Raw genomic sequence first — 25,000 nt, 5'->3', positions numbered from 1 at the left:
ACCAGCTGCTCTTGGCTCTGGCTGTGATTCCTTAGATCCTGTATCTCCCTGTGCAGAGTGGATACCTCCCTGCAGTCCGCCACCCGCTCCATCAGCTGTTTCTCCATCACAGTGACCCTCCTCCCGGCCTCCTCCAGCTGAGCCTGTAACAGGGAGCGCTCAGTGGCACAGCGCTTCAGCTCACGCATCTCCTCCTGCAGAATACTGATGCACAAAGGGTTAAGTTTATACTAGCATGTCAAAGGTTAAGGCACACCATTTCATTCTCATCAACTCAAAATAACTTAATACTTGTAAATTTAAAGGTGCATTGAACAAGTGTTCTGGTAGAGGGTTTGTCGCCTGCTTGTCTCCATGGAGATTATTGGTTTGCTTGGAATGTTTCATGGTATGACATTCAACATGCATATCTACCTTTTATTCATTACGGGTCTTTGATTGCTCAAAAATAAAACATGTGAACAGGGTTGCCTCTCAATAGATTTTATATGTAATGTAGCCTAGGTTTAGTTGTAAACAGTGGAACAATGAAGACAAGCAGGTAGTGCACCCTCCACTAGAAAAGTTACGCAGTAAAAAGTCACTCTTTGATTTGAACACCACTTTGCACTCTTGGCATTTCTTGACCCTGACGTATCAAACCTGTGAAAAGAAAACCATTTCAGGAGAATTCATCAAGAAGCTCATTGAGAGAAGAAGGCCAAGACTTTGCAGCTCTGTCAACAAACTAAAGAGGGGATACTTTGAGCATTTGAATGAAGTATTTAGTTGAGTTATTTCACTTTTCTTTCTTTGCTAAATAACGTCATATATGTTGCATCATATATTTCATTATTTTGTATATAAAACATGGAAAGTAGTAAACATAAAGGGAAAAAAAACATTGAATGAGAAGGTGGGTCCAAAGTTGACTAGTAGTTAGTAGTGTAGACCCTCACCTGATGGTCTGATGCTGCTGTTGAGCCTCTTTCTCTAAAACAGAGCACTTCATGTTCAGCTGCTCTTTCTCCATGTTACAGATGCTCAGGTTTTCTTTAAGTTTGTTTTCACTGTCCATTGTCTGGAAAGGAAAATGTGAAAAGCCTTTGTTATTCTCTCTCTATAATAATTGACTGTAAACTTAATGCAACAGAACACTAGAGAACAGTTAAAAAGATTTGAACACACCTTTTTGAATTTAATGGAGGTTGTGGCTTTGTATTGACTGAACGCTTCTTTGAGCTTCTCTGCATTTTCAAGAGCTTGATTCCTCTGCTGCTCCGCTCTGTAAAGACAAGGCAAGATTACTAAACATCTTTAACTGACGAACAGTAAAAGGTTTATAGAATGTCTTTTGACTAAAATAAATAACTGAATAATCAGCCATCATTATATAGCACTGTGCTGGTTCATGAAAACTTTTCTTCTTTTTTTTTCGCATTATTTTCAGCACAAAAATAAACCACCATTTAGTTTATTTAAAGGTGCATTGTGTATCTTTTCCGGTGAAGGGGCTGTGAAATACTTTTTTCCATGGAGATGTTTGCTTTGTCTGGAATGTTTGGTATGAAACTGAAATTTAAATAAATTTACTTTGGGATCAATAAAGTATTTAGCTATCCATCTAAACCTTTCTTTATTCATGGAGACCAAACCAGACAGTTATAGGTCAAGTTACAGGTCAGAATGCCTATTTTTGAGCTATAACACCACCTCCAATGAATAAATAATGTAGAGCTGTTTAATATCATGTTGTGCAACATTACAGGCAGATTATGGACCGCCAACAAAAAAATTTCACAGTGCACCTTTAAACTGGGACTAAACACCTTAACTACGAAATAAAGGAAAAAAAAGTTGATTCAGTGTTTAGTTTCACTTTAATTATAGCACTCAATAGTGAAAACAGTAAATGACCTTTTGCAAAGTGCAGTTTTGTTCTCCATCTCCTCTCTCAGAGTGTTGACCTCTTCAGTTAAAGAAAGAACCACCATCTCATTGTGAGCTGCTTCCTCCTGGCTACAGTCTGCCCTCATTTCCACCTCCCTGTAACGCACAAGCAATCAGCTCACAGAGTGTATAGTGAAAACATGCATAGTTCAAATACAGTTTAGATTAACGTGTTACTAATCAGAATCATAATCTGGGTATTGATTTTTTTTTTAAGTCTACAAACATGCGAGATAGACTGTCCATGTGCTATGTACAGTCAAAAGATGATACCCGTTTTGGTTGCATAATAGATTTTAGTTTTTCAAGACAAAAGAATAGCAAACTAATGTAAATGTATGTGTTTTGCATACTTAAATGTGTTTTATTTTAAATGTAGGGCTGAAACAAGTGAATTGATTAATCGCAACTAACTGATTTTTGGGATAATTAACAACTAATTTAGAGATCCAATAATAATTTTAGGACTATATACACAGACTCTAAAACCTGCCATGTACCAACTTTTATTACTCAGGCAAAGTAGGAATTACTTTAAAATGACACAGGAAACTTTTAGATGTAATATCTTTTTTTTATTAAATTACTATTTTGTCTTCAAATATACAAGTCTGGATCACTTTAGCTTCATCTGGGTCAAACTGAGTAAAAAATAATAAAAGAGTAATTGCTAGTTTAATTAGCAAAATAATAGTTATTTGCAGCCCTACTTGAGAGACATTTGTTTCTTGTGATGAAAAAACTAATTACTACAAAATCTTTTTTTCACAACTTGTCATGATTAACCTCAAAAGCTAAGTGTTATGAGAAAACAACATCACTTCCAGCTGCCGTAATGCAAAACCATCTAACAATTGTGTCCTGCATTGTCTATGTTATGGCCATGTAAATACAAGAAAGACATTATGCTAAATTAATCCACTTGACAGTTTGCACAACATGTACACGGCACTTATATAATTTCTTAGTAGTATATTTGTGTAGAAGGTCAAAGGTTACCTGAGATGCTGGGCTTGAGCCACCAGTTCTGCCTCGAGGTGACGGATGTGCTCACTCATGACTGTCACACTGTTACGGGGACCAGTGACACGGCTCTACAGTCACACACATATATATAGGATCAGATTTTGCGTTTGATCCTTATTGGAGAATTACAGTCATCATCTTAAAACCATGAATTCACATAAAGGTAAACAAGAAGCATCATAACTAGGGGTGGGAAATATTGGCAATATTTTGTAAACAGATATATTCTGGAGTAACCTGATAGTAACACAGTACTAGTATTAGTCGTAATCTAAATGTGCACCATGTAATTCTTCTGGTGGAGGGTGGAATATTCCAGAAAGGGTAATAACGTCCATGTCTTGCATCTTTGCACTGGCTTCCTGTTAATTTTTGAAATAATTTTAAGAAGCTATTTTTTGTTTTTAAAGCTTTGAATGGACAGGCCCCACGGTATAACTCAGACCTTATTCAAATTTAGACCTGAACGCACACACGTGCTCTGACATCCGAGGGCCAGCTCCAGCTCGACTTAAAACCAGGGGGGACAGGGCTTTCTCAGTGGCCCGTCATAAGCTCAGAAATGGTCTGCCGCCCCTCACGTCCAAACACAGATAGTAGTGTCACCTGGCTTTGGGAGGAGGTAGTGTCAAAGTCCGACATAAAAGGACCATCGTGCACAGACAGACAGGCGTTCTCCTGACGCACAGTGCTCCCTCTTTTCTTGGATGAAACACAGGCCATCTTCAGTCAGTCACTCTGGAATAGGCAACAAGAAAGGAATGTTAGGTTATTTCTTTCCCAGCAGGCTGTTTGAAACTTGCTCATGTATCATAAAGCACTTCCACATGAATAAAAACTACAATTCTAATACAACTTTTCTGGTGGTGGGCCTGACACCTTCTCTTTTTGGATTGCCAATGCAATAATGTTTCATAATATCAATCTAAAAAAAAACAAAAAAAAAAACACCTATAACTGATGATAATGCTGTACTGTGGAACATTCAACCCCCACCAGGGAAGTTACCTTACATAGTGCATGTTATTTTTTTTTTTTAAGTATACTTCAAGTATTATGGGTTTTAATTTCATGTATGTATTTATCTCTTAGATTTGTCCAACTCACATTTATAACTTAAATAATGGAACAGATCAACATAAACACAGATGATATCAGAGTTGGCAAATTGATAGTGGTCACCGCAGTTTTACATTTGTCACACAGTTCAGCTGCTAACCAACATTTATTTAAAAAGTCAGCAATTGGTGGCATTTCTAGGCTCTAAAAGCATATGCATACACACAATAATTTACACAAAGTTAAGTTATTGCAAATAATTGTTCTCACATCAACTGCAAGCAACTCACCTTATGTTTCTTTTCCATGATATGTAGACACGTTAACTGCATATCCCCGTTTCTAAGTTGTAAAATTAACTCTCGAAGACATGGTATAATCTCGTGTTGCAGAATTTCTTCTAAATTTGGAGGAAAAGCACATGTCAGTAGGCTACATTAGCTAAAGCTGCATGTAAACAATAGTCGATCAGTCAACAGGTGACTGGTTATTAACGTTATTAGTGTTGACTACGTACAGATAAAACACGGAAATTAACTGGTAGACGCATAACTTAGCACATATCACACTATCGTACTGGTTTCTAAACTATATAAGGGCTAAAATAGCCTTTAGTCTGCAAAACGTCACTTGAAATTCTCTTCCAGGCTGCTAAAAGTAGCCAAAACAGTTTGTAATTTACACCCCGCCCACAATTTAACAACGCGTCTCCTGATCGGTTTAAATTGTAAAACGTGCAACGGGATTGGTTAAAATGGTTGTCATAGAAATCACCGGGATTGAAGGCGCGGATGTTCACTCGTCGTTTACCACTGTTTATCCCTCTTAGGCTCAAATAAAATGTTAGTAACAGGAAAAAATCTGATATTTGGGGAAAATTATCACATGGGGTACTAATATACAATCCTGACTTTTTTTTGAGAGAGACCTTCACATCCAATGTGTTCTGGGATGTTTCAGATTTGCCGCATTGGTCCGGTGTGGGAAATTAACACTGAAGAAAATGATATGAACACTAACTTTATGTGTAGACCACTTTTCATAACAATGAAAACATAAAGCACAGTGTAAAAGCTTTACAGTGGCAGAACAACATCACTTTTTCGTGTGGTTCTCCAAGAAACAATTTTTATCATTTGTAAACAGAAGTACTTTGCACTTCTGGCAGACCGTCTGTGTGTAACCATTGCAGTCTGCATCGTCCACCTTTATCAGCATGGATGGGAGAAAAGGCTCCTGAGTAAAAAAAAGCTCATAAAATATGGATTTGGAGTAAGTAGGTAATAGGCATTTAGCTGTTGCAAATCAGCAGACGGTTAAAGCCTTTTTCTAAATAAATTACACACTTCTTAGTCAATTGAAAATATTTATTCTGTAGAAAACCGGTTCAAAAATAACATGTCATCTCTACAGCGATGTACGATTGTAAATAAAAGTATGTAATGTAACAAAAGTTTGCATGGATGATTCTTTGGCTTGGTTAGCCTGTTGAGTCAGTCACAGTACACAGAAAACATGACACTGGCTGAACATATGGACAACATCAAAATGAAGAGACATTATCAACACTTTTACACTTTGCTCGATAATCTCAACAGAGATTAAAATAATATTTGAAAGTAAATAAACAAAAATGGCTGAAAAAAAATGAAATGACAGAATACTTTTTATCAAGTGTTAACACTTTGACAATCCGCTGACTTAAATAGTTTGACATCATTATAACTATAAATGAATGTCTGAAATTGGTTTATAGAGCATTATTTAAAACAAATACTGGGAAGGATGACACTGAGCTCTAGTTGTACGTTTTTTAGCTAAATTTGTAAATAAAACCAAAACATGAATCAAATTATGTGAGAATTTACATTGTTCAATCCCTATGATTATAGCATAAAAAATACATAACAAAGTCACTGCTTAGAATTTGACTTGTGTTGGCTTTTGAAGCGAGAACTTTTAACTGGGATACAAAATGCTGCCTTGTTTCAAAGCTAAATATTAAGTGCAAGCACTCACTAAATAAAAGAATAGGCTATAATAATAATAGATGTAGCATAACTCTATATAAAATAATAAACATTTGCAGCAGCACATCTTTTTTTTTGCTTCACAACAGAAATTAATGGCAAAGACAACACCTAGCATCACAAACAGGAGGACAGATGCTGGAATGTTAGCACGTCCATAGATTCAGTTAAGCTGTCCGAAAAAGGCAAGTGGTGGACAAAGCAATGATTTCTTCTAAAAGTCCAAGGCAATAGCGCGGTGCATTCAATTTCAAATAGATTTCTTAAAGGTCCTAATTACGCAAATTGTACTCTTTTAAGCTTTAAGTCTTGTTAAAATGTTATCTCATCAAAAACATACCTGGAGATGTTTTGTTTCATTCTTACATGTTTGTCTTTTATAAATCGGTCTACATTTCCAAATCTCAAAATGCTCTGTTTCACCTTGTGATGTTGTGATGTTAACCACTATCTTTTACATTTTGTTCAGTAGTAATAGGTAATACCAGGACTGAAATGATCCAATTTATTCTAGTGAAGGTGTATGTAGTTTAAAAACACTGGGATATATTCCTGAATTTTGTTTGAGAGAAGAACTCATCTGCCTAAATATGCAGGGTTTGTATGAGAATGAAACAAAACTTCAGGTCTGTTTTTGATGAGGAAACAACATTAGCACATAGATCAAAAAACAGCGTAATATGGGTCCTTTCATAACACAGACTTGATGGGTGGCTTGGTGGTGGAAAATTCTTATGAAGCAGTGACTCCTTCCCACTCCACCAGATACTGCACCCTCCCATCCAGTGTGACTCTCCGGGCCAACACTTTGTACCTCTCCCCGCAGGCCAAGCGTCCAGCTGGGCCAAAGTAGCTGCTGATGGAGCTGCGGAGGTGGGACATCTGACTGTTGGGGTCCATGCCGTGGATTATGTCCGTGGAGTGGAGACCATGCAGGGGACTGAGCAGCTCTGTGGCGCTGGGGAGAGGGTCTGGTTCACTGGGGGGCGGGATATTGGGGATAGGGGGCGGGGCTGATCTCCTGGGACGCCCACGCTTCCTTTTTAACGGTGGAGAGCTAAGAGGCGTAATGCTGACGGGCGCTGGGCGAGTCTTGTTGGAACTACAAAGGCTGTGAATGAAGAAGGGAAAGGAGTTCTTAAGCACACTTCACACTTAAAGTGGACTTATTACACAAAGTTGACTTTTTAGAGCTTTTAAACATGTTATAGTTGTCCTCTCAAAGTTGTATTTTGAGTGATTCATGTTAAGTTTGAGTAATCTTTATACTCCTCAATTCAAGACTTAATTTCTCCAATGAACCTGTTGAAAAAAATATGGTACTCGCCAGAGTAATGTGCAGCTATCCATAGGAGGTTCTGACATATGTAGCTCTGTTGTGATGATGTTTACAGCAACATCAGCTCACATATTGCAATTTAAAATGCTCGACAGGTGTCAAAGATTATAACTATATAGAAGACAAAAGCCCAAGAGCACCTCTGGAGACTGGCTCTTGTCCCTGTCCTGCTCCACGGACAGACTTTGTGTTTGTTCCACACGCCAGTCTGTACTACGCATATAGCTGAAAAATGCAAGAGGATGGACTGCTATGTTGCCATGTTTGTTTCATTGTTGCTGCTACCGAAGCAACAATGAATGATCCTTAAGGATCAATAAAGTATCTATATCTATCAATCATTAGTCTTTTTTCTTTGTGGTCCAATAAGTCCTAATGTGTACATAGTATAATGTTTATTTTAGATGACCAACATCATTGAAAGGCTCAAATCTTGTACTGAAGCAATACTCCTTCTGTAAAATACATGGTGCATTTGTGTCCAAAGGTTGGAGGAAGTGGTTGCAGTGTAATTACTACTTGAGGTTACAACAGACAGACAGTGTATAAGCAGTTATTCCTATATAATACCTACCTAGATGGTCTTGAAATGCTAGTTGAGGTAGTTTCTGAGGTGCTCAAGGCTCCTATAGATTCCACATCTGACGTTCGACACAGAGGTCGGTCACTCCTGGTTAACACAGAAAACCGCATTATTTTACTTAGTTTTGATGGAAATGTGAATAAAAATCTGTCACTTACTTGATAGCAGGGAATCGATCCCTTGAATGAGACTCTAAAGGCTTTCTCATTTCCTGTGGATTAAGATTAAAAGTATTAGCTCAGAGTTGTAAAATTGCAAGTCTCCATAATAGAGTTAAGTCTAACACTAACACAACTGGAACAAGAGTAAACTTGAAAGAGTTCAGAGAAGGACAGCACGTTTTGTAACTTCTGACTATGACCCAAAAAGCACTCTTGGATCGAAAAACACTTGAGGAATGTCGAAAAACATCAACGACGTGTCCTGATGTATAAAATTACCAACTTGGAGCAGTACCACCCACCCACCTCTCTCCAGCCGACCACCAAAATGAATCTAATCATCCAAGTATTCGCCCTTAAATGGACCTTAAACCCAAAATGCATAAACAGTCCCAGAATGGACTCAAGTACCAACTTATGACTTTGGACACCTTTAAAAGTCAGCTGGCAAACCCTAAAAGGTGCATTCTGTAACTTTTCTAGTGGCGGGTCCATGAGATGCATTTCTTCATGGAGATGTCATTTCTTTGTGTAACTGTGGGTCTGGAATGTTACACAGTATGGCATTAAACCTTTATATCTTCATGAAGACCAAACCAGAACAAGTTACAGGTCAGATCTGTTGAGAGGCAACAACACTCACAGAATGCCTGTTTTTCTATTATTGAGCTTTAAAACCACCATGCTGTAATTAAATACCTGTAAGGTAAATCTGTTTAATGTCATACTGTGGAACATTCCAGGCAGAGCATTGACACATCCATAAAAACAAGCAGGTGATGGACCTCAAACAAATAGTTACATACTGCACTCTGAATGGTGATCACGGAAATGAAGGGACAGAGTTTGCCGACTAATGAACCAGAACCAGAAGTGGATGTTGTTGTAGTAACACTTTAAGACAAACTCACCTGGGACATGTGCGTGCTGGAGCGCTGAGGCCGGGGCTCCACACAGCGACTCTCCTGCTTCCTCTTTTTCTTCTTTTTCTTTTCTTCTTCTCTGTGCCGTTGGTTAAAGAGTGAACATCTCTGCAACAAAAAACAAGTTAAATTTAGCAGGGGGTAAGGAGAAAATGTATTTACATCATGGGTCTATAGACACGGGACCATAGACTGTGAAATAATGTCAATCATTATCGCTCTCAACCTCTTCAAGCCATTCTCATGAAGGTATTCAGAAACTCAACAGTAATTAACTCTGCAGTAATTAAGTTGCATGTGATGGTCAAAAAAGGGTGTAAACTGTTAATGAAGATTTTTTTTCCCCTTCTATACTGTTTAACAGGGTCCAATGTTTACATGCATATCATATAATTTTGATTTATTTATTTAAAAAGGGCCAGTGTATACAATACAACATAAAAATGCCAGAATTTGCCTAATGGCTACTTCCCATCTGTAGCCTCTGGCAGGTCAGGACAAGAGAACGAACTTTTACAAAGTGTTTTACCTGTTTTTTAAAAGACAAAGTTGAGTCCAAAGTCACACCAAGATACTTAAATTTATCCACAATTTGAATCCCTTTTTAAAAATACTTTAGAGCTTTGCTGTTCATGTTTCGAAAATACCATAAACAGTGTCTTGTAAACAGTTACTGCTGAAGTGAGTAGGCTGATTTCTTTGTGATGGTTCACGGCTGTGCACTTTTTGAAAGGTTTATGCAAATTAATGTGGCAAAGTTCATTCTATTTTGTCTTCCAAATACAAGTCACACATGTCACCAAGTGTTTTTGTGCATATGAACACAACAAAAATCTAATGTAATTATAGGGTTAAATGATTATTGTAGCTATCAGGCCATGTGAATATTCCCACTGTGACCCCCAACTGACCTGGAGTTGTTGAGGGTCTTGGCGGACTTGCAGCCCTTGATGGTGATCTCGTGTGAGGCCCTCTCCATGCGGCCTGTGGGCTCGTCAGCATTGGGAGGAGCTGGGGGAAAGCGGATCCTCAAACCATACCAGTGCTTCTTCTTCTTCACCTCTTTACCGGACATGAACCTGCCCCAGATGGCACATGATCAAGAGGTTAATGAGAACAGAAGAACAAGATGGCTCTCGGAGATATGAAACTCGATACTCGGGGGCTAAACTTACATGCTTGGATTGTTGGTGAGTGCCTCCAAAACATATTCAAATCGCTCAGATCTGGGAGTATCAGCCAGCTGCAGACAGACACAAACGCATGTGATTATAAAAGGCCGTCTATAAAAAAAGCGCTGTAGGCCTTTTGTTATTCAGTTGAATAATTTGGTCAGTGGTGTCTAATTTTATTTATATTCTAAGGATGTAACTAGGCCAACAGCAGAAAGAGGAGAAGTCAGTGAGTGAGTTAGCTGAAGATTTGGGGTTTTTTTTTGGCATTTATATGTAAAAACGCAGATTACACTCCTGATTCACAAGTTTAATTTGTCTTTATATAAATACATTGCTTTTTAGTACTTTTTCTGAATAAAGTTGTTTATGCATGATCTCCCCCTGCAGGTGTGAGTGCAGTTTGAGTCACATATTGAGATTGAGATCTTTAATCTTGTTGCCCTTTTTTAATCAGTCAATCAATCGGCAGGACAGGTCTTTAGTCAACTAGAGCCCTACAGAAAACGTATGGCTACACTGCTTTGAAAGACATGCGTTATGAATTTTTAAGTCTTTTTACCTTTGGATTTGTAGTCGACTAAAAACATGTCCTTCCAGTCGAAGTTGAAGAAAAGTATCTGACCCAAACTGCGCTTACAATGGCAAATTAAATGGCACTTACGTTGAGAAAATGCTGAGAATGATCAAGGATTTAAAAATGTATTTCAATTTTTCCAGTATCAGTATCAGACAATTCTTCATAAATTTTTCGCTGTTCCATTCTTTGTGTGCCCACTTTGAATGAGTAATGAACCAAAATGTAAATCGAACAACATAGATGACTGTATGTTCACACAATCATGCAACTAACAATTTTATATCAGTTGTGATCTTTGCTTCAACCACAGACTGTCTAAAGAACTTGACTAAGGGAGTGTGATGGCACCCGGTTACAGAGAAGTATGAAAATATTCCAGCGCAAGTCAACTGGAACCAGGGGTCAGAAGGATCCAGAAGTGACCCCATGTTCACTTTCTATTTGGAAAGCGAAGGCTAGCACATGAGCTATGTCCATGTACTATGACTTCAACTTAAAATCTAGCAAGGACCACAAATCTATCTTAAAAGCAAAATATTGGTATACGCAAATATCGATTACTGGCCACAGCAGCAGGCCAAACTCCACTAAAAAACACGATTAGAGTAAGTTTTCATACACAACAGAGTAAATTACCAACATCACATTCACAGCATGGCCAGTAATGATTATTAGTCTCACTTCCCCATTGTGCTCACACATAAACTAGCAATACCATCACTGCTTCTATAGATAGAACCTACAAACTCACATGCATATTATCACATTTGCAGTAATCCATAAAAAAAAAAAAAGAAAAAAAAAAGCACACACACCTTGTAATTACTTTCTCAAGAGCTGCACACACGTGGGCTTACCTCTCCTAACTGCAGCAGATCCCAGTTGTCGTTAATGTACACCATCAAGTCCAACTCTGAGTCAAAATACTTCTTTTTGTGTATGACACTAAGGTTGTACAGGCTGAGGTGAGTCACATCCTCCCTGAAACACAACGGATAAAAACCAGAAAAGAAACTCAATCATAACGCTACAAAAAGACAACACCTTTACAGCACATTTCATTATTACACATCTAGCAAGTCTGTGAACTCTTCAATCGTCAATCGCAATGACTGGACAAATGTTTTTAGCATGATTAAGTTTGGCGACTCATCCAAATAACTTCTTTCAGATCTGATAGGGTTCTGAGTCACTGAGCCACATTCACAGGACAGAAATGAACCTTTTCTGAATAGTTTTAGAATGATCTTGAGCTGTATCAGAGCACATAGTCTAGTATATGCCCATGGACCACTATGGAACCTAGTACTATTATTTAAATGTTGAAAATCACATTCTATTGTCTAAAGAAAGTTTTTTTTATCATCATCGTGGTATCGGAGAGTTTGAAATTTTGCATCATGACAACACTAAGAGCGTTTGATTACCATGTCAGAGGCAGTCGGGTGAGGTATTCAGGTCCACGGTTACAAACAGAGCACACAAACAGATAAAACCTGCAATGTAGGAAAGTAGCATTAATACCACGTATACTGCAGTAATAATTGTAACTGACTGTTTTGTTATTCGATGATGTAAAGCTCTCACCGGTCTCCGTAGAGCATGGGCATTTGTAAACTGTGGAGACAGTCCTCGTGGAACCACTGCAGACACCTGCTGCACTGCATCATCTTCAGGTACCAGCTACAGGAACAGAACAGACTTATGAACATGTTAACAAACACATTTATCAATACTAACAATTTGAGCAGTACAATAATAAAGAGGAGTGGGAACAAGGCTGGAAAGAAAGAAAACTAAACAAGAAAATACATAAAATGGATTTAGACAGCACATTTTCATTAGCTTGTGATCAAAACGAGCATTCATGGTCCTGTTTAGGAGGAAAAAAAGAGGAGTGTGACTAACTGAAAAACTATTGGCTAATGCTCCATCCATCCACATTCCCTGGGGGTTGGTGCTGACTGTTGGCATTGCTTTCTCTAGGGCTCTGTTAGCCTTTAATATGAGCTTTAATGTAAAAGGTGCACTGTGTAACTTTTCTGGTGGTGGGTTTGTATAGAATGTCCCACAGTATGGCATTAATCTTATCCATTTCCATGGAGACAAGCCCACAATGCCTCCAAGCCAAATTACAAGTCAGATCTGTGGAGAAAGGAACAGTAACTGGAAGGTTAAGGAACCTGTAACTGTATAAATGCAACATAGAGGAGTTTAATGCCATACTATGAAACATTCCAGATGAAGCAATCTCCATGGAGAAAAGCATCTGACAAACACTCCACCAGAAAAGTTACACAATGCACCTTTAAATTAAAGCTCAGATTAAAGGCTAACAAAGTCTCAGAGAGAGCAGTGAGTACAGTTAGCATCAACCCCCACGGAATGTTGATGGCATGTTGTTGAGCAGAGCACAGACAGTTCACAGTGGTATTCTGTTGACTGACAGATTATTATTTACCAAAAGTTTCCATGTGCTTGGACAAATTGGTTGAAGTAGACTGAAGTGTTTTGTGCAGTACTCACTCTCCCTGCCCGCCGCAGTAACAGTAGCACTGCTGCATGTTGGTCTTATGGCCCGGGTTCCACACCAGCTCATTGGGATCATATGGAAAAGATAGACGCAGGCCGGAGTTATCCATCTCCACAGGATCAGGGTCATGATAGCGCGTGGCTATTCTGCGATGGGAGCCCGCCCTCTGTGAAAAGAACCACCAGATTCTTCAAACTTGTGTTCAATTAAAGAATCATACTTTGAAGAGGGGCTATTACATTTCTATGAGGTATTAATTACAAACACATAATATTTAGATCATTATGTTATCTAATGTTTTGAAAACACTCCCCCTGCCTCTGCTTTCTGTGCCAATTCACTTCGCCTTCAGAGCACAAACAGCATGCAACTCACTAATGGAACTATTACACATTGCAGGTATGTGATGTTATAGTGTATTGTTTTGCATCTTCTTTTTGTATAAAGAGCATGTGTCACATAGTGTAGTGGGCCTTGGATAGAATCTTACAGCTAACCATGAGGATGGTTTGAATAGGGCCCAGGAGTGATTGGTATATTACTTAAACATGCATGGATCACATATAAAACCTCTTCAGGCATTTTTTGATGGTAGAAAGCTCCAAATGTCGATTTTGCATAATACATTCTCTTTGAAATCATTTAAAAGTTAACCAAGCTCCAACAGGTGTCATACCGAAACAAATACAACTGTGTACCTTGGATAAGCACTCAGAGCAGAGCCATTTGGCGTCAGAGTCGATGACAGCAGCATCAATGATGGGAGTGTGGCACAGCTGATGGTAACCTTGACAACAGGACAAAACACAAATCAATTCTTCGGTTTCAGCATCCTGTTACATACACCATTTTGAGGACTTTTTCCTCATTATAAAAAGGTATAATATTTAGTTTTACACTGTTAATTAGGGCTATAGTCCTTTAGGACACTATCAACCAATTAATCAACTTAACAAATAGTCAACCAAAATTTATATTAGTTGACCACTTATTTTTTTCAGATTATAAGGGAGAAATTGCATGAGTTGAAGATATGGCATTTTGTAGTATTTATATGAAAAAAAGCAGATGAAACACATGATTCGCAAATTTAACCTTTACATAAATACATTTTTTTCTAGTATTTTTTTTTTCTGTATATATAGTTGTTTTTACATAAACTCCAGTGCAGGTGTAGACTTGTGAGTATTCTTGTGGATCAGATACATAGAGATATGTAAAAGTTTTGAGAGCTTTTGCCACACTCTTTTGACTAATCAATCAGCAGTCTTTTGTCAAACAAGAATATCTTTAGTCAACTACAGCCCTATTGTTATGGCTAAGCTGTGGATACTAGAGGAAGCTAACCCTGACCTACCTTGTCCACACTGGTCACAAATGACTATTTCATTGGGCTCTTCGGAGGTTTCATCCTGACAAATGGAGCACACAATGTCCTCGTCCTCCTCATCCTCATCATCTTCATCACCTGGAAATGGGACAACACTATGTTAAATAAATGCTGTTAGAAATGTTTGGCTGCTTATACATCTGCGTGTTAAAGTGCCATCTTCAGGTGGTCTTGTGTAATTACTACAAATTCCAGACCTGCTCTCAAATAGTGTGAAAATTGCCACAGTATGCAAAATCAGATATTAATTCATACTACTCGTATACAAACTAGATACTCATTTCAGCAGGTATTGATACTGAATGTCTTTAGAATGATCTTGAGCTGTATCAGAACACGTATAAGATCACACAGACTAGTATAGGCCCATGAACCAAATTTTATTGTCTAAAGAGTTTTTTTTTAATCATCATCGTTGTATCGGAATCGTTATTGAAATAGAGTTTGAACATTTAGTTAGAAATTTTGTTACAACACTACCAGAGCCACACAAACCACATCAGGGTAAACCTTCAGTTTTAGGGTTACCTTCTTTTGCAATATTAGGGACAACAAGCCAAGTCCAAGTTTAGAAGCATAAACAGTAACTAGAGCTGCATGATAAACAAATCAACCAACTGGCTTAAACATGATGCCAGCATTAGTGTTGCATTAGTTTCCACACAAAGCAGCACTGCTCACTGTTTTATAAGTTTACAGGGCTGAGGATATCTAAAAAGCCTGAGGATATCTAAAAAGCTTTGCTTTTCTTATGTTGAAAGGCCACTGTACTGACAATAATTTGGTTTTCAGTAATTGTCTGTCTTAAAAATGTGTGAAAAACAGAACAATTATTTTAAGTGGTTTGTAGCAGTTCAAAGTAATTCCTCATTTTCCTACCACAGACCAGAGTGTTGCCATCACTGTAAAGCTGAAGACAACTAACATGCCAACAGTGCACTTCCTAATTTTTTATTTTTTTTTTAAGTTTGATTGATTTTCAGAGAATAATGCTTTATAGTGTGGACGGCACACAGCAGTCCCATTGTGATCCAAAGAACTGATTTGATGGTAAATCTGTATATAGTGGCAAGAATATTTTTTTTTCAATTACATAGAAATAAATCCAAATAAATCTGTCCTATATATTGGCACAGCTCCTACTGAGATGGGTCAAATGTGGAGGACAAATTTCCCCAAGTGTACTTTAACTTTAAATATAATCAGACAGTAAAAACTTGTATCTCTAGAATACATGAGTGTAATGTACAGACTGGTTCTCAACTGTTAACTGTCATTAACAAGAGCAAGGAGATAAGGCCAAATCTGGGTGTGGATGGTGCAAGAGTCATTGAGCTTTGATTACCGGCATCATTACCAGTAACTGCAACGGTTTATAATAAGATAAGCCTACTAGGGTTGGCGCAACACTAAAATTTCAAACTAAATTTTTCTACTACGAAATAGACTGAATACTCAAGACAGATTGCGAAACTGATAATTTAAAAAAAAATAAAATAAAAAAAACTCTTTAGGACTGACTTAGATCTGTGTAATCCCCAAGTTGTCCAGGTAGGTCTCATAGGGGTGGTGGTGTGTATACAGCTCAAAATCATTCTAAAGCTATTCAGGAAAGGTTCATTTCTGTCCTGTGAATGTGACTTCTTTAGTATCAATACTTGTTCAAATCTAGTTTCGATACTAGTTTTAGTATCAATTAGTATCTGAGTTTCAATACTTTTGACAACCCTATACCTTACAAATGTGCATTTGTTAGTGCATCAATATTTGTAGTGGATAATAAGGGTAGACACTGAATACATACCCATACCTGTCTGGATGTCTTTCCAGAACACCCAGGACTTGGACCGATCCTCAAACACCACAAAGCACCTCTGCTTTACATGATCGATCTGAAAGTGAAAACGCATGAATAAGTGTTACTTAAAGTCTACAAACACTGGCTTTGTTTTGACTTAATCTAGGCTGTAAATGGGAGGGAGCAATATTGACAAAAATGTATAATGTTTAATAATGTTGTAATAATGTTAGGGATGCACCAATTCAGCTTTTTCAGTTCCAATACCAATTCCAGTACTACAGATATCTGCCAGTATCAACCGATACCAGTGCAGAGACTGAAAACCACATTTAATTAGTTTCACCAAAAATAAAACAAGACAAACCTGATCCAAATGTGTTATGGAGCTGCTGTTTATCTCTCAAATGACCACAGTATGGTCCAGACAGTGTCATAATGTTTGAACACAACTTCAATCAACAAATAATTAAATCAATTTATATGTCCAACCAGAATATTGGCTGAACCGATATTTGGAAGCCAATATGCGATCCTGCAAATTTTTCAGCATCTGTTTAAGTGTATAATGTTTAAAAAGAACTGAGGTTTAAAATTTGAAAGGGCCGCAGAAGTGTTGAAATATCAACTTTATATCCTTTTTCAAAACATTTTCATTTTAAATCAGTCATTTCAGAAACATTCAAAAGCAACTGCAACCAATCTAAAATTAGTAAACTGAATAAATAACTTCTATGACTCCTTAAGTGTTTCATTTATTTATTGCATCTCATTGCATTAACAATAGTGTACATATAGAATCGTTTTGTCGAGGGGAGGGGGCATAGTGCTTCAGGGTGATCATGTCAGTGGCATAATGTCGACAAGCCTACATATACTGCATACTAATAACAAATGTATTCATCTAAAAAAAATCTCTATTTGTTGAAATTTTTTCCTTCCTAATCAGGAATAAACCAACCTTTGTGACCGTTCCCAGGTAGAAGAGCCCATCAGTCCAGCGAGCAAGCACATCCTGCCCCTCAGAGAACCGGTCTCCGAACTCGTGCGGGGACAGGGACCTCTGCTGCCGGTGGGACACGGGTGAGTGCTGATGGAGAGCAAGGTGGTCCACTACACCGGAGTCTCTGCAAAAAAACAGAAGCAAACAATACAAGTATAAAAATATAATAAGAAACTTAATGCAATCACTATTTGTACATAGCCCAACTGTTCTACCTGAGAAATCTGACATTTATTATTGTGGGTAAGATGCCCTCCCATTCCTCTTGTAACCCTCTATGCCAGATGCCCTCCCATCATCTTAAGCAAGGTTTTAAATGAAAATACTCCACATTTTGAATGAAAAAGCCCACAAAATGGCACCTATAACATGAATTTGAAACTCATAAATACCCACAGACTTGTTTACAGTTACATTTCCACAGTAAGTGAACCATCCAGACCTGCTAGGGGTCCCGAAACCACCAACTGCTAAAGTGGAGCTACACAGTGCAACAAGATGATTGGACAAGAGAATGCAGGGTAAGGGGAAAAACAGACTGCAAAATGCAAATTTAAACATTAAGGTATAATTTCTCATGCGTCAGATGGCCTTCCTGTCACGCCAGATGCCCTCTCATCCTCCCCATTTCCCTGTGTGTCAGATGCCCTCCCATGACATTGCACTAACCCATGCAATACACAAAGCAGCTGTTTACATTGGTATTCATGCAGAGCGGCGCTGAGGGACATTTTCCTCTCTGCTACACAGAAACAACAGGTGATTATGCTGATAAGATGCAGAATAGAGTGATTTTACACGACCTTCAAGACCCCCTCCCCCCCACCACCAAAAAAAAAATATATACAGGCTACAGTACTCAACCTGAATTAATACTAGAAAGATAAAATATGTGCAAAAAGGCTGACAATTCAAAGATAAACTGGGGTCAGCTGAGATGTGATAAAGATAACTCACTACTACATCGGTATTTCAATGGTAATGTTATTTATTTTATCACGAGATCCACGCTGTTAGCCAAATGAACAGTGCGTGGTCACAGAAACGCGTTTTACATTTGACGTCTCATTTACGCCACGTTCAAAAATGATAATTAACCGGCTCGCGCAAATAAAATGGAAATCGATGAGGTTTTTGCGGGAAATAAAAGGTCATTGAAGTTCATCGGTTGCACAAAGGCGACGGTAGATTTTCACCAATGAATGCGATCCTTCTGCAATAAAACGTGAGTAGTTGATGCTAATGTGGTAGCTTGACGGCTAGCAAAAAGCCCCGGTTGGCGAGGTGGACCCACACCCCCATCAGACAAAACATGACAACAATACCTCATCGGGCTGATCCGCTTCTTTTCACACACACACGCGGAACTAAATTATTCTCCGGATCGTGAATGCAGCTAACCCGGCGCTTTCCCCAAACGCAGCTATCTCAGAAGGGCGCCGGAGAATCGTGAGGGGTTCATGCTTGGATCAGAAAATAACAAACGGTTCATATTGGCCCTGGGCATTCGCCATTTTGGTTTCCCGCTGGTCCTCTGCGAGTGCATTGTGGGAAGCGCTTAAACCAGTGCGCCGCCGCTGTGTGTGTGCGGTGTGCAGACAGCTTCTTTTTTCAAACATTTGAATTTGTAGGAAGGGCGTCACGAAGCAATACATGTACGCCCCTTAAAGGTCCTATTTTACGCAAAAAGGATTCGAGTGGGATTAAGACAAGTTTACATGCTGTTAGGGCCTCAAAAATATATCTGGACTTGTGGTTTGTTTCATTCATTCATGTTTGAGTAATCCTGGTTTACTAGGCTGTCTATGTGTCCATAGCTCAAAATGCTCTGTTCCACCTTGTGATGTCATGCAGTGGTAGTTTTTAAGTTTGTTCAGTATAGATGACCAGTGCCAGGGTTGAAACCATCTAAATGATTCTAGTGAAGGCGTAAAAAAACAGTAGAGCACTAACTGTTTTACCACACAGTTAAGCTTTTGATAAGGAGTAACATGGTTATGTACAACATTATAACAGATCATAAAATATCATAATATAGGCCCTTTAAAGAAAGAAGAGGGTTTAAAGCTCCTATATTACACAAAATTGACTCTTATACACTTGTGCACTAAAGAAGGGTAAAAAAAAAAAAAAATGGAAGTGGAAAACTGGAGTTGTGTTTTGCTTTATTCACATGTTTGTGTAATACTGGTTTATTAGTCTGTCTGCAACTTCAAAGCACAGAATGCGCTGTTCCACCTTGTGATGTCATGTGGTGGTTGTTTTTAAGTTAACAGCTCCTTTTTACCTTTAGGAAAGTAATTTTAGTGTGTTGGTTGCTACCTTGGCCAGGTTTCTCCCGAACAAGAGGTTCTGAATCTCAGTGGTACCTCCTGGTATATATATATATATATGCAAAATTGACCTGTGAGCTCTTCAAAAACAGACCTAGAGTTGTGTTTTGTTTCATTCACACATGTAATAAGCTGTCTGCATCTTCAAGACACTAAAGTTCTGTTTCACCTTGTGATGTCATGAAGCTGTGGTTTTCAAGTTAACAGCTACATTTTAGCTTTAGTTTAGTAGAGATTCTAGTGCAGGTGTAAAAATACAGTGGAGCACCTCCTGTATTACCACATGTGGTGCTTTTAATGAGGAAAAAACATTATAGATATTACAGAAAATAGTGTAATATAGGCCCTTTAAAGGCCTTTTTCCCTCTCAGTCACACCTATTTAGAATTTATTATTACCATTTATATTTTTTCTCATTGTTATTATTTTATATTGTGATGTCTGAGCTACTGTGTCCAAATAATTGTGGATTAACCTGTGGATCAATAAAGTTTGTCTAAGTCTATTTTACTAGTAGATACTTTGGCGACACCTCAAATTATAGTTTTTTATAGTCTATAAACATGTAGCGCAGTAGTCCTAAAATACTTTATAGAAGTTGACATTCTAATTCAAGCTTCCTGGTTTGATTTGAATTTCATTTTTAGAAACCTTTGAGGCCCACCTGAGAATCCAAGAGTCCTGACAATAGACTGTATGGTCCCGACCCCTACAAAAAAAAAACTGGGGTCATTTATTCACCATCTGAAAGGTTACATTGTGTTTGTAGTCCCGAAATGCCAAGCAGGAATATGAAGATAGGCCTGTGTGTGCTTATTATGATTAAAAGGGTTCTTATTGCTACTACCAGAAGTGAGAATAGAGAAAATGCACTGCAAGGTCTTATTTCTCAAGGAAAAAATGTTGTGTCTGAAACTGCAGTGTTTTATTTAAGATTGTTTCAGATTATGTTTCCATTTAAAGCACCCTTTCAAAATAAAGTCCATTAAGAGTCCATGGTGCTTTGTTAAATGTTTGATCATCTTTTGACTACTTCACGAGGCTACTTTATTCTTATTATGACATTATTTTAGAAATGTCAAAACAGGAAAGTTACATAATGCACCTTTAAATGTTTCTTCAACACAAGGAATTAGATGAAGTAAGTAACACAAGTTGTAGCCTAAATATAACAATATGGTAAGAATAAAATCAGAATCCCTGAAAATCTTAACACAAAAATGCATTATTCACAGACACATCTATCCTTACAGAGAGTTTTTTATCCTTTAGCAGAAGATGTCAGATCTAAAATCGTTTGTTTAGACCAGTGGTTAGACTTCACTTAGACTAAGACAGACTTTATTGATCCACAAGGAAATGAGTTGGACACAGTAGCTCACAATATTTTACAATAACAAGAGTAAAAAAAAATATTACTTAAAAAAATAGTAATAATACTTTTTAAAAATATCAAGCGACTGCTGTCAACAGACCTTTTTCACAATGTCTGGAAGTGCTCCGGTCTATGGCAAACTGTCTGTGGCATGGATCTATTAAAATAACTGTGGTCTGAAATGTCTCACGCACTCTCCACCAGCCCAACAAATCTACCCATACTTTTTTATATTGCAGTATTAAATATGGAATTGTATTACTAAGAACATTTTACTCAGTTCATTCTTTCTTTTAAATCTGAAACCATTTTGAGTAGCTATACCCCCTGGCAAGTGCTCGCTACCCCCAGGTCCTCAGATGAATGTGATTTGGAAACACTGGTTTAGATCAACACGCAAGCCTAATATCCTGTGTCAATCTATCTATTCACCAGTCTCTTGTTTGCTTTATTTTTGGCACAACTCCAGCTTGGATTTCATAAGCGTCCCCTGTTGCCTGGTAGCGAGAAAGGTTGAGCCAATCTTATTTTGAAATCCCACTGGAAGTACTTTTGTTTGCATAGTTTATAGCTTGACAGGAGATATCAGCTACTGAAACCTATTATTCAAACAGAGCTCGGATAAGGGAGCTGCATGTTATAATGAACGTACTTTGACACAAGGTGCGCGGGGTGATCTCGTGCGTAAACAAACTTGAATAGACAGTGCCAGCGTGAGCGGGGAATTGCGCATGCGTTGTAATCCTACTTCGAGCCTGCTTGAGGTATGTTGACTGGCTGCTTAAAAGACCAGGCAGCAGCTGCAGTGAGGGGCGCAGTGAAAGTGGAATATGCGTAAAGAAAAGTAGACACTGAAGCGGACACTGGTTGGCGGACGATATGGCATTTGCGTCTTTTGCGCGTGTTTAGCGGCGTCTCCAAAACGGCACGCACTCCTTGCCTGCTGTTTTTTTTTACACGCTCTCCCGCAGCAAGCTCCACGTACTGAGGAGATGATCTATTTCTGTGATGGCGAAGGGTCTGTTTCCACGGGCCTGGGTGAAAAAGTCATTCTACTTCCAGGTAATGCTACTTATTTCTCTTGCGTATGAATCAAACTATTGTCGTTTCGCCGCAATGTGTATCTGTAAGCAGAACCTGTGTGCAATAACGCGGTTACGACCCATCAGACTGACAGCTGACAGTGCACATCCTCTCAGACTACAGGCTGCTGAGGAGGAGGCGAGTGTGTTGAAATAACTTGAAGAATGCGCCATGGGTCAATGATTAGTGCTTTAAAGGGGCACTGTGTAACTTTGGGTTTGTTACCTGCTCGTCTCCATGGAGATTTTATTGGTTTATGTGTATATTCTATCACTAATCTTTTATTTACACAAAAATACCATGCGTTCTTACTGTGAGTAGGGTCGCCTCTCCATAGATCTGACCTGTGAATTGGCCTGTTGGTGTCACCTGCTTGTTTGCATAGAAAAGTTAATGCTATACTCTGGAACATTCTATGTAGGCAAACCAAAGACAGGTAGCAGATACTTCAAGTGCACCTTTAAATATTTTTTGAGGAAGTCAAGCAGTTCTTTGAAAGGGAAAAAAACCTGTATGACTTGTATAGTTAACAGGCTGTAACTCTACTGAGACAAGCAGGTGACGCCATCAGGCCAATTTTCCAAGATTTTTTTAAAGCACTGAAAACACATATAAATGAATGAATGCAATTTGCAATTCAATGTCAAAAAATTTAAAATTCGAAGCCATAGACATGGAGATGCGACACTACTCACCAGAAAAGTACATAAAGTGTTATAACCCTATTCATAGTAGTGTAGTCACAATACTAAAATTTCAAACTCAATTTTGATAGGAACACATTATCATATTAAGTACTGATTCCAATATCACAATGATGATTTAAAACACTCTTTATTTAAACCATAGAATTTAATAGAACTGGGTTTTCAACATTGACTCATAATGCTTTCTTTTCTATTCCCATGTGGTCTTATATATGTGTAATCTCTCAGTGGTTCAGTAGGTTCCATAGTAGTTCATGGGTGTATACTAGTCTATGTGCTCTTATACTTGTCCTGATACAACTCAAGATCATTGTAAAGCTGTTCAGGAAAGCTTCATTTCAATCCTGTGAATGTGATTTTTTACTGTCAGTACTTGCTCAAGTGTATGTAGTTCCAATACTAGTTTTAGTATCTGATTACAGTACTTCTGATAACCCTACTCCCTGTGTATATTACATAATAGCTAGCCCATGATTAACTAATGCAATTATTTGTATTTTGCCTACTGAAAAGTCGTAACCAACTCTTTCATCAGTGTGGCGCCAGCTGTCGTTTAGTTAGACATATAAACATGTACATTTCAACATGTACTGTAGTGTGTTGAGTATACAGCCTGTTTGCATGCTTCAAAGTCAACTCCATTGTCTATTAAGCCCCCGGGATGGTCTGGCCCTGCTCCATTTAACATGAAGAGAGGGCTTACGTTACTATTGTTCATTGGACAGACTCTATCAACACATATGGTCCCCTTTCTGTGAAACAGCTTCAGTTTTTTAGTTTTTTGTTTGGTTGATTTGAGTTTTTGGACTGATATTGCAATTTTGAATTCTATATTAGTTTTATAGTTTTGTAATTATTAAAGGGCTCATTTTACACTATTTTTTGATCTACACTATAATGTTTTCTCATCAAAAACATGCTACTACATACTTGTATTTCATTCACATATTTTTTACAAAGAAATCCTGCATATTTAGTAGTAGAGTTCTTTGGTCAAACTGAAAGCACTATGTTCCAGTTTGTGATGTCATGTGGTAATACAAGAAGTGCTCAGCTGTGTTTTAAAACTCCTTACACATATAATCATTTGGTTAATTTCAGCCCTGGAAATTACAATTTCCACTCAACTAAAGCTACTAAAAGGTAGCTGTTAACTCGAGAACTACTATCTTGACATCACAGAGCAGAGAACAGAGCATTTTGAGCTTTGGAGATGTATAGACTAATAATAAAGGATTACTCAAATGTGTGCATGAATCGAAAACACAATGTTGGGTGTGTTTTTGAGGAGGTACCATAAAAACTCACAAGACTCAATTTTGCATAATACAGGATCTTCAAGTAGTTTCAGTTGGTTGAGTTCAAATAGTATTTAGTGTAAAACTGAACTGGAGGTCAAGTAAGATCATAGATTTGACCTCTTTTTGTCCTGTAAACAAAAGTTGAATAATTTTTTCACAATAGCTTCAGAAATTGAGGTCATTAACCTTTCCAACCCAAAACATCTGATTGTTGTCAGTTTGGCCAAAGCCATAACATTAATATGGCAAGATTCTACAGCCAATCCCTCACAAATAATGTTTATTTAGAAAACACAATCATATTCAACATTAAATTCTTTTTGTGGCCTTATATCTGTGTAATCCCTCACTCATCCAGCTATGCTCCATTGTTGTCCATAGTGCTCTTATACTTGATCTGATACATCTCGAGTTCATTCCAAAGTTATTCAGGAAAGGTTAATTTCTATGATGTGAATGAGAATTTTTAACATCAATACCTGCTTAAATGAGTATCTGTTTCAATAATAGTTTCAAAGTCAGTTATTACCTGATGTTATATATTTCTAACAACTTTACATTTTGCGCAAACCGACCTAGTTTACTTTATATTTTAGTGGCCAAACTTGTCTCAGTTTCTCCAGTTAAATGAATAGCATTCCTCCACAACCAGAAGTTCCACTACAATGATTTTTT

The 25,000-nt window shown here is 37.9% G+C and overlaps 2 protein-coding genes across 2 annotated transcripts; both read right to left on the bottom strand.

Moving 5' to 3' along the window:
* Positions 1-6: 6 nt before the first annotated feature.
* Positions 7-4,669, bottom strand: LOC129412577 (coiled-coil domain-containing protein 18-like; the record flags this gene model as incomplete). The annotated part of the gene is made up of 8 exons (XM_055166555.1): positions 4,532-4,669; positions 4,305-4,414; positions 3,562-3,693; positions 2,929-3,023; positions 1,897-2,025; positions 1,168-1,264; positions 939-1,060; positions 7-204 (listed from the first exon to the last, which is right to left on the bottom strand). Coding segments are annotated over exons 3-8 (758 nt in total), but the record flags the coding sequence as incomplete, so codon positions are not given.
* A 691-nt stretch (positions 4,670-5,360) lies between these two features.
* On the bottom strand, positions 5,361-19,104 carry LOC110153359 (metal-response element-binding transcription factor 2). The gene is given in 16 exon segments (XM_055166554.1): positions 5,361-7,155; positions 7,958-8,053; positions 8,125-8,177; positions 9,039-9,118; positions 9,121-9,158; positions 9,962-10,129; positions 10,226-10,293; positions 11,660-11,783; positions 12,230-12,298; positions 12,390-12,485; positions 13,329-13,501; positions 14,034-14,122; positions 14,693-14,803; positions 16,536-16,617; positions 17,485-17,650; positions 18,852-19,104. Coding segments are annotated over 16 exon segments (1,797 nt in total). The 5' UTR covers positions 18,857-19,104; the 3' UTR covers positions 5,361-6,776.
* Positions 19,105-25,000: the final 5,896 nt, after the last annotated feature.

The sequence above is a fragment of the Boleophthalmus pectinirostris genome, unplaced genomic scaffold, assembly GCF_026225935.1.
Source record: "Boleophthalmus pectinirostris isolate CB_2022bp ecotype Guang Dong unplaced genomic scaffold, ASM2622593v1 HiC_scaffold_887, whole genome shotgun sequence".
Lineage (NCBI taxonomy): Eukaryota > Metazoa > Chordata > Actinopteri > Gobiiformes > Gobiidae > Boleophthalmus > Boleophthalmus pectinirostris.
Note: the sequence above shows the minus strand (reverse complement) of the source record. Positions and strands in the feature narration are given on the sequence as shown.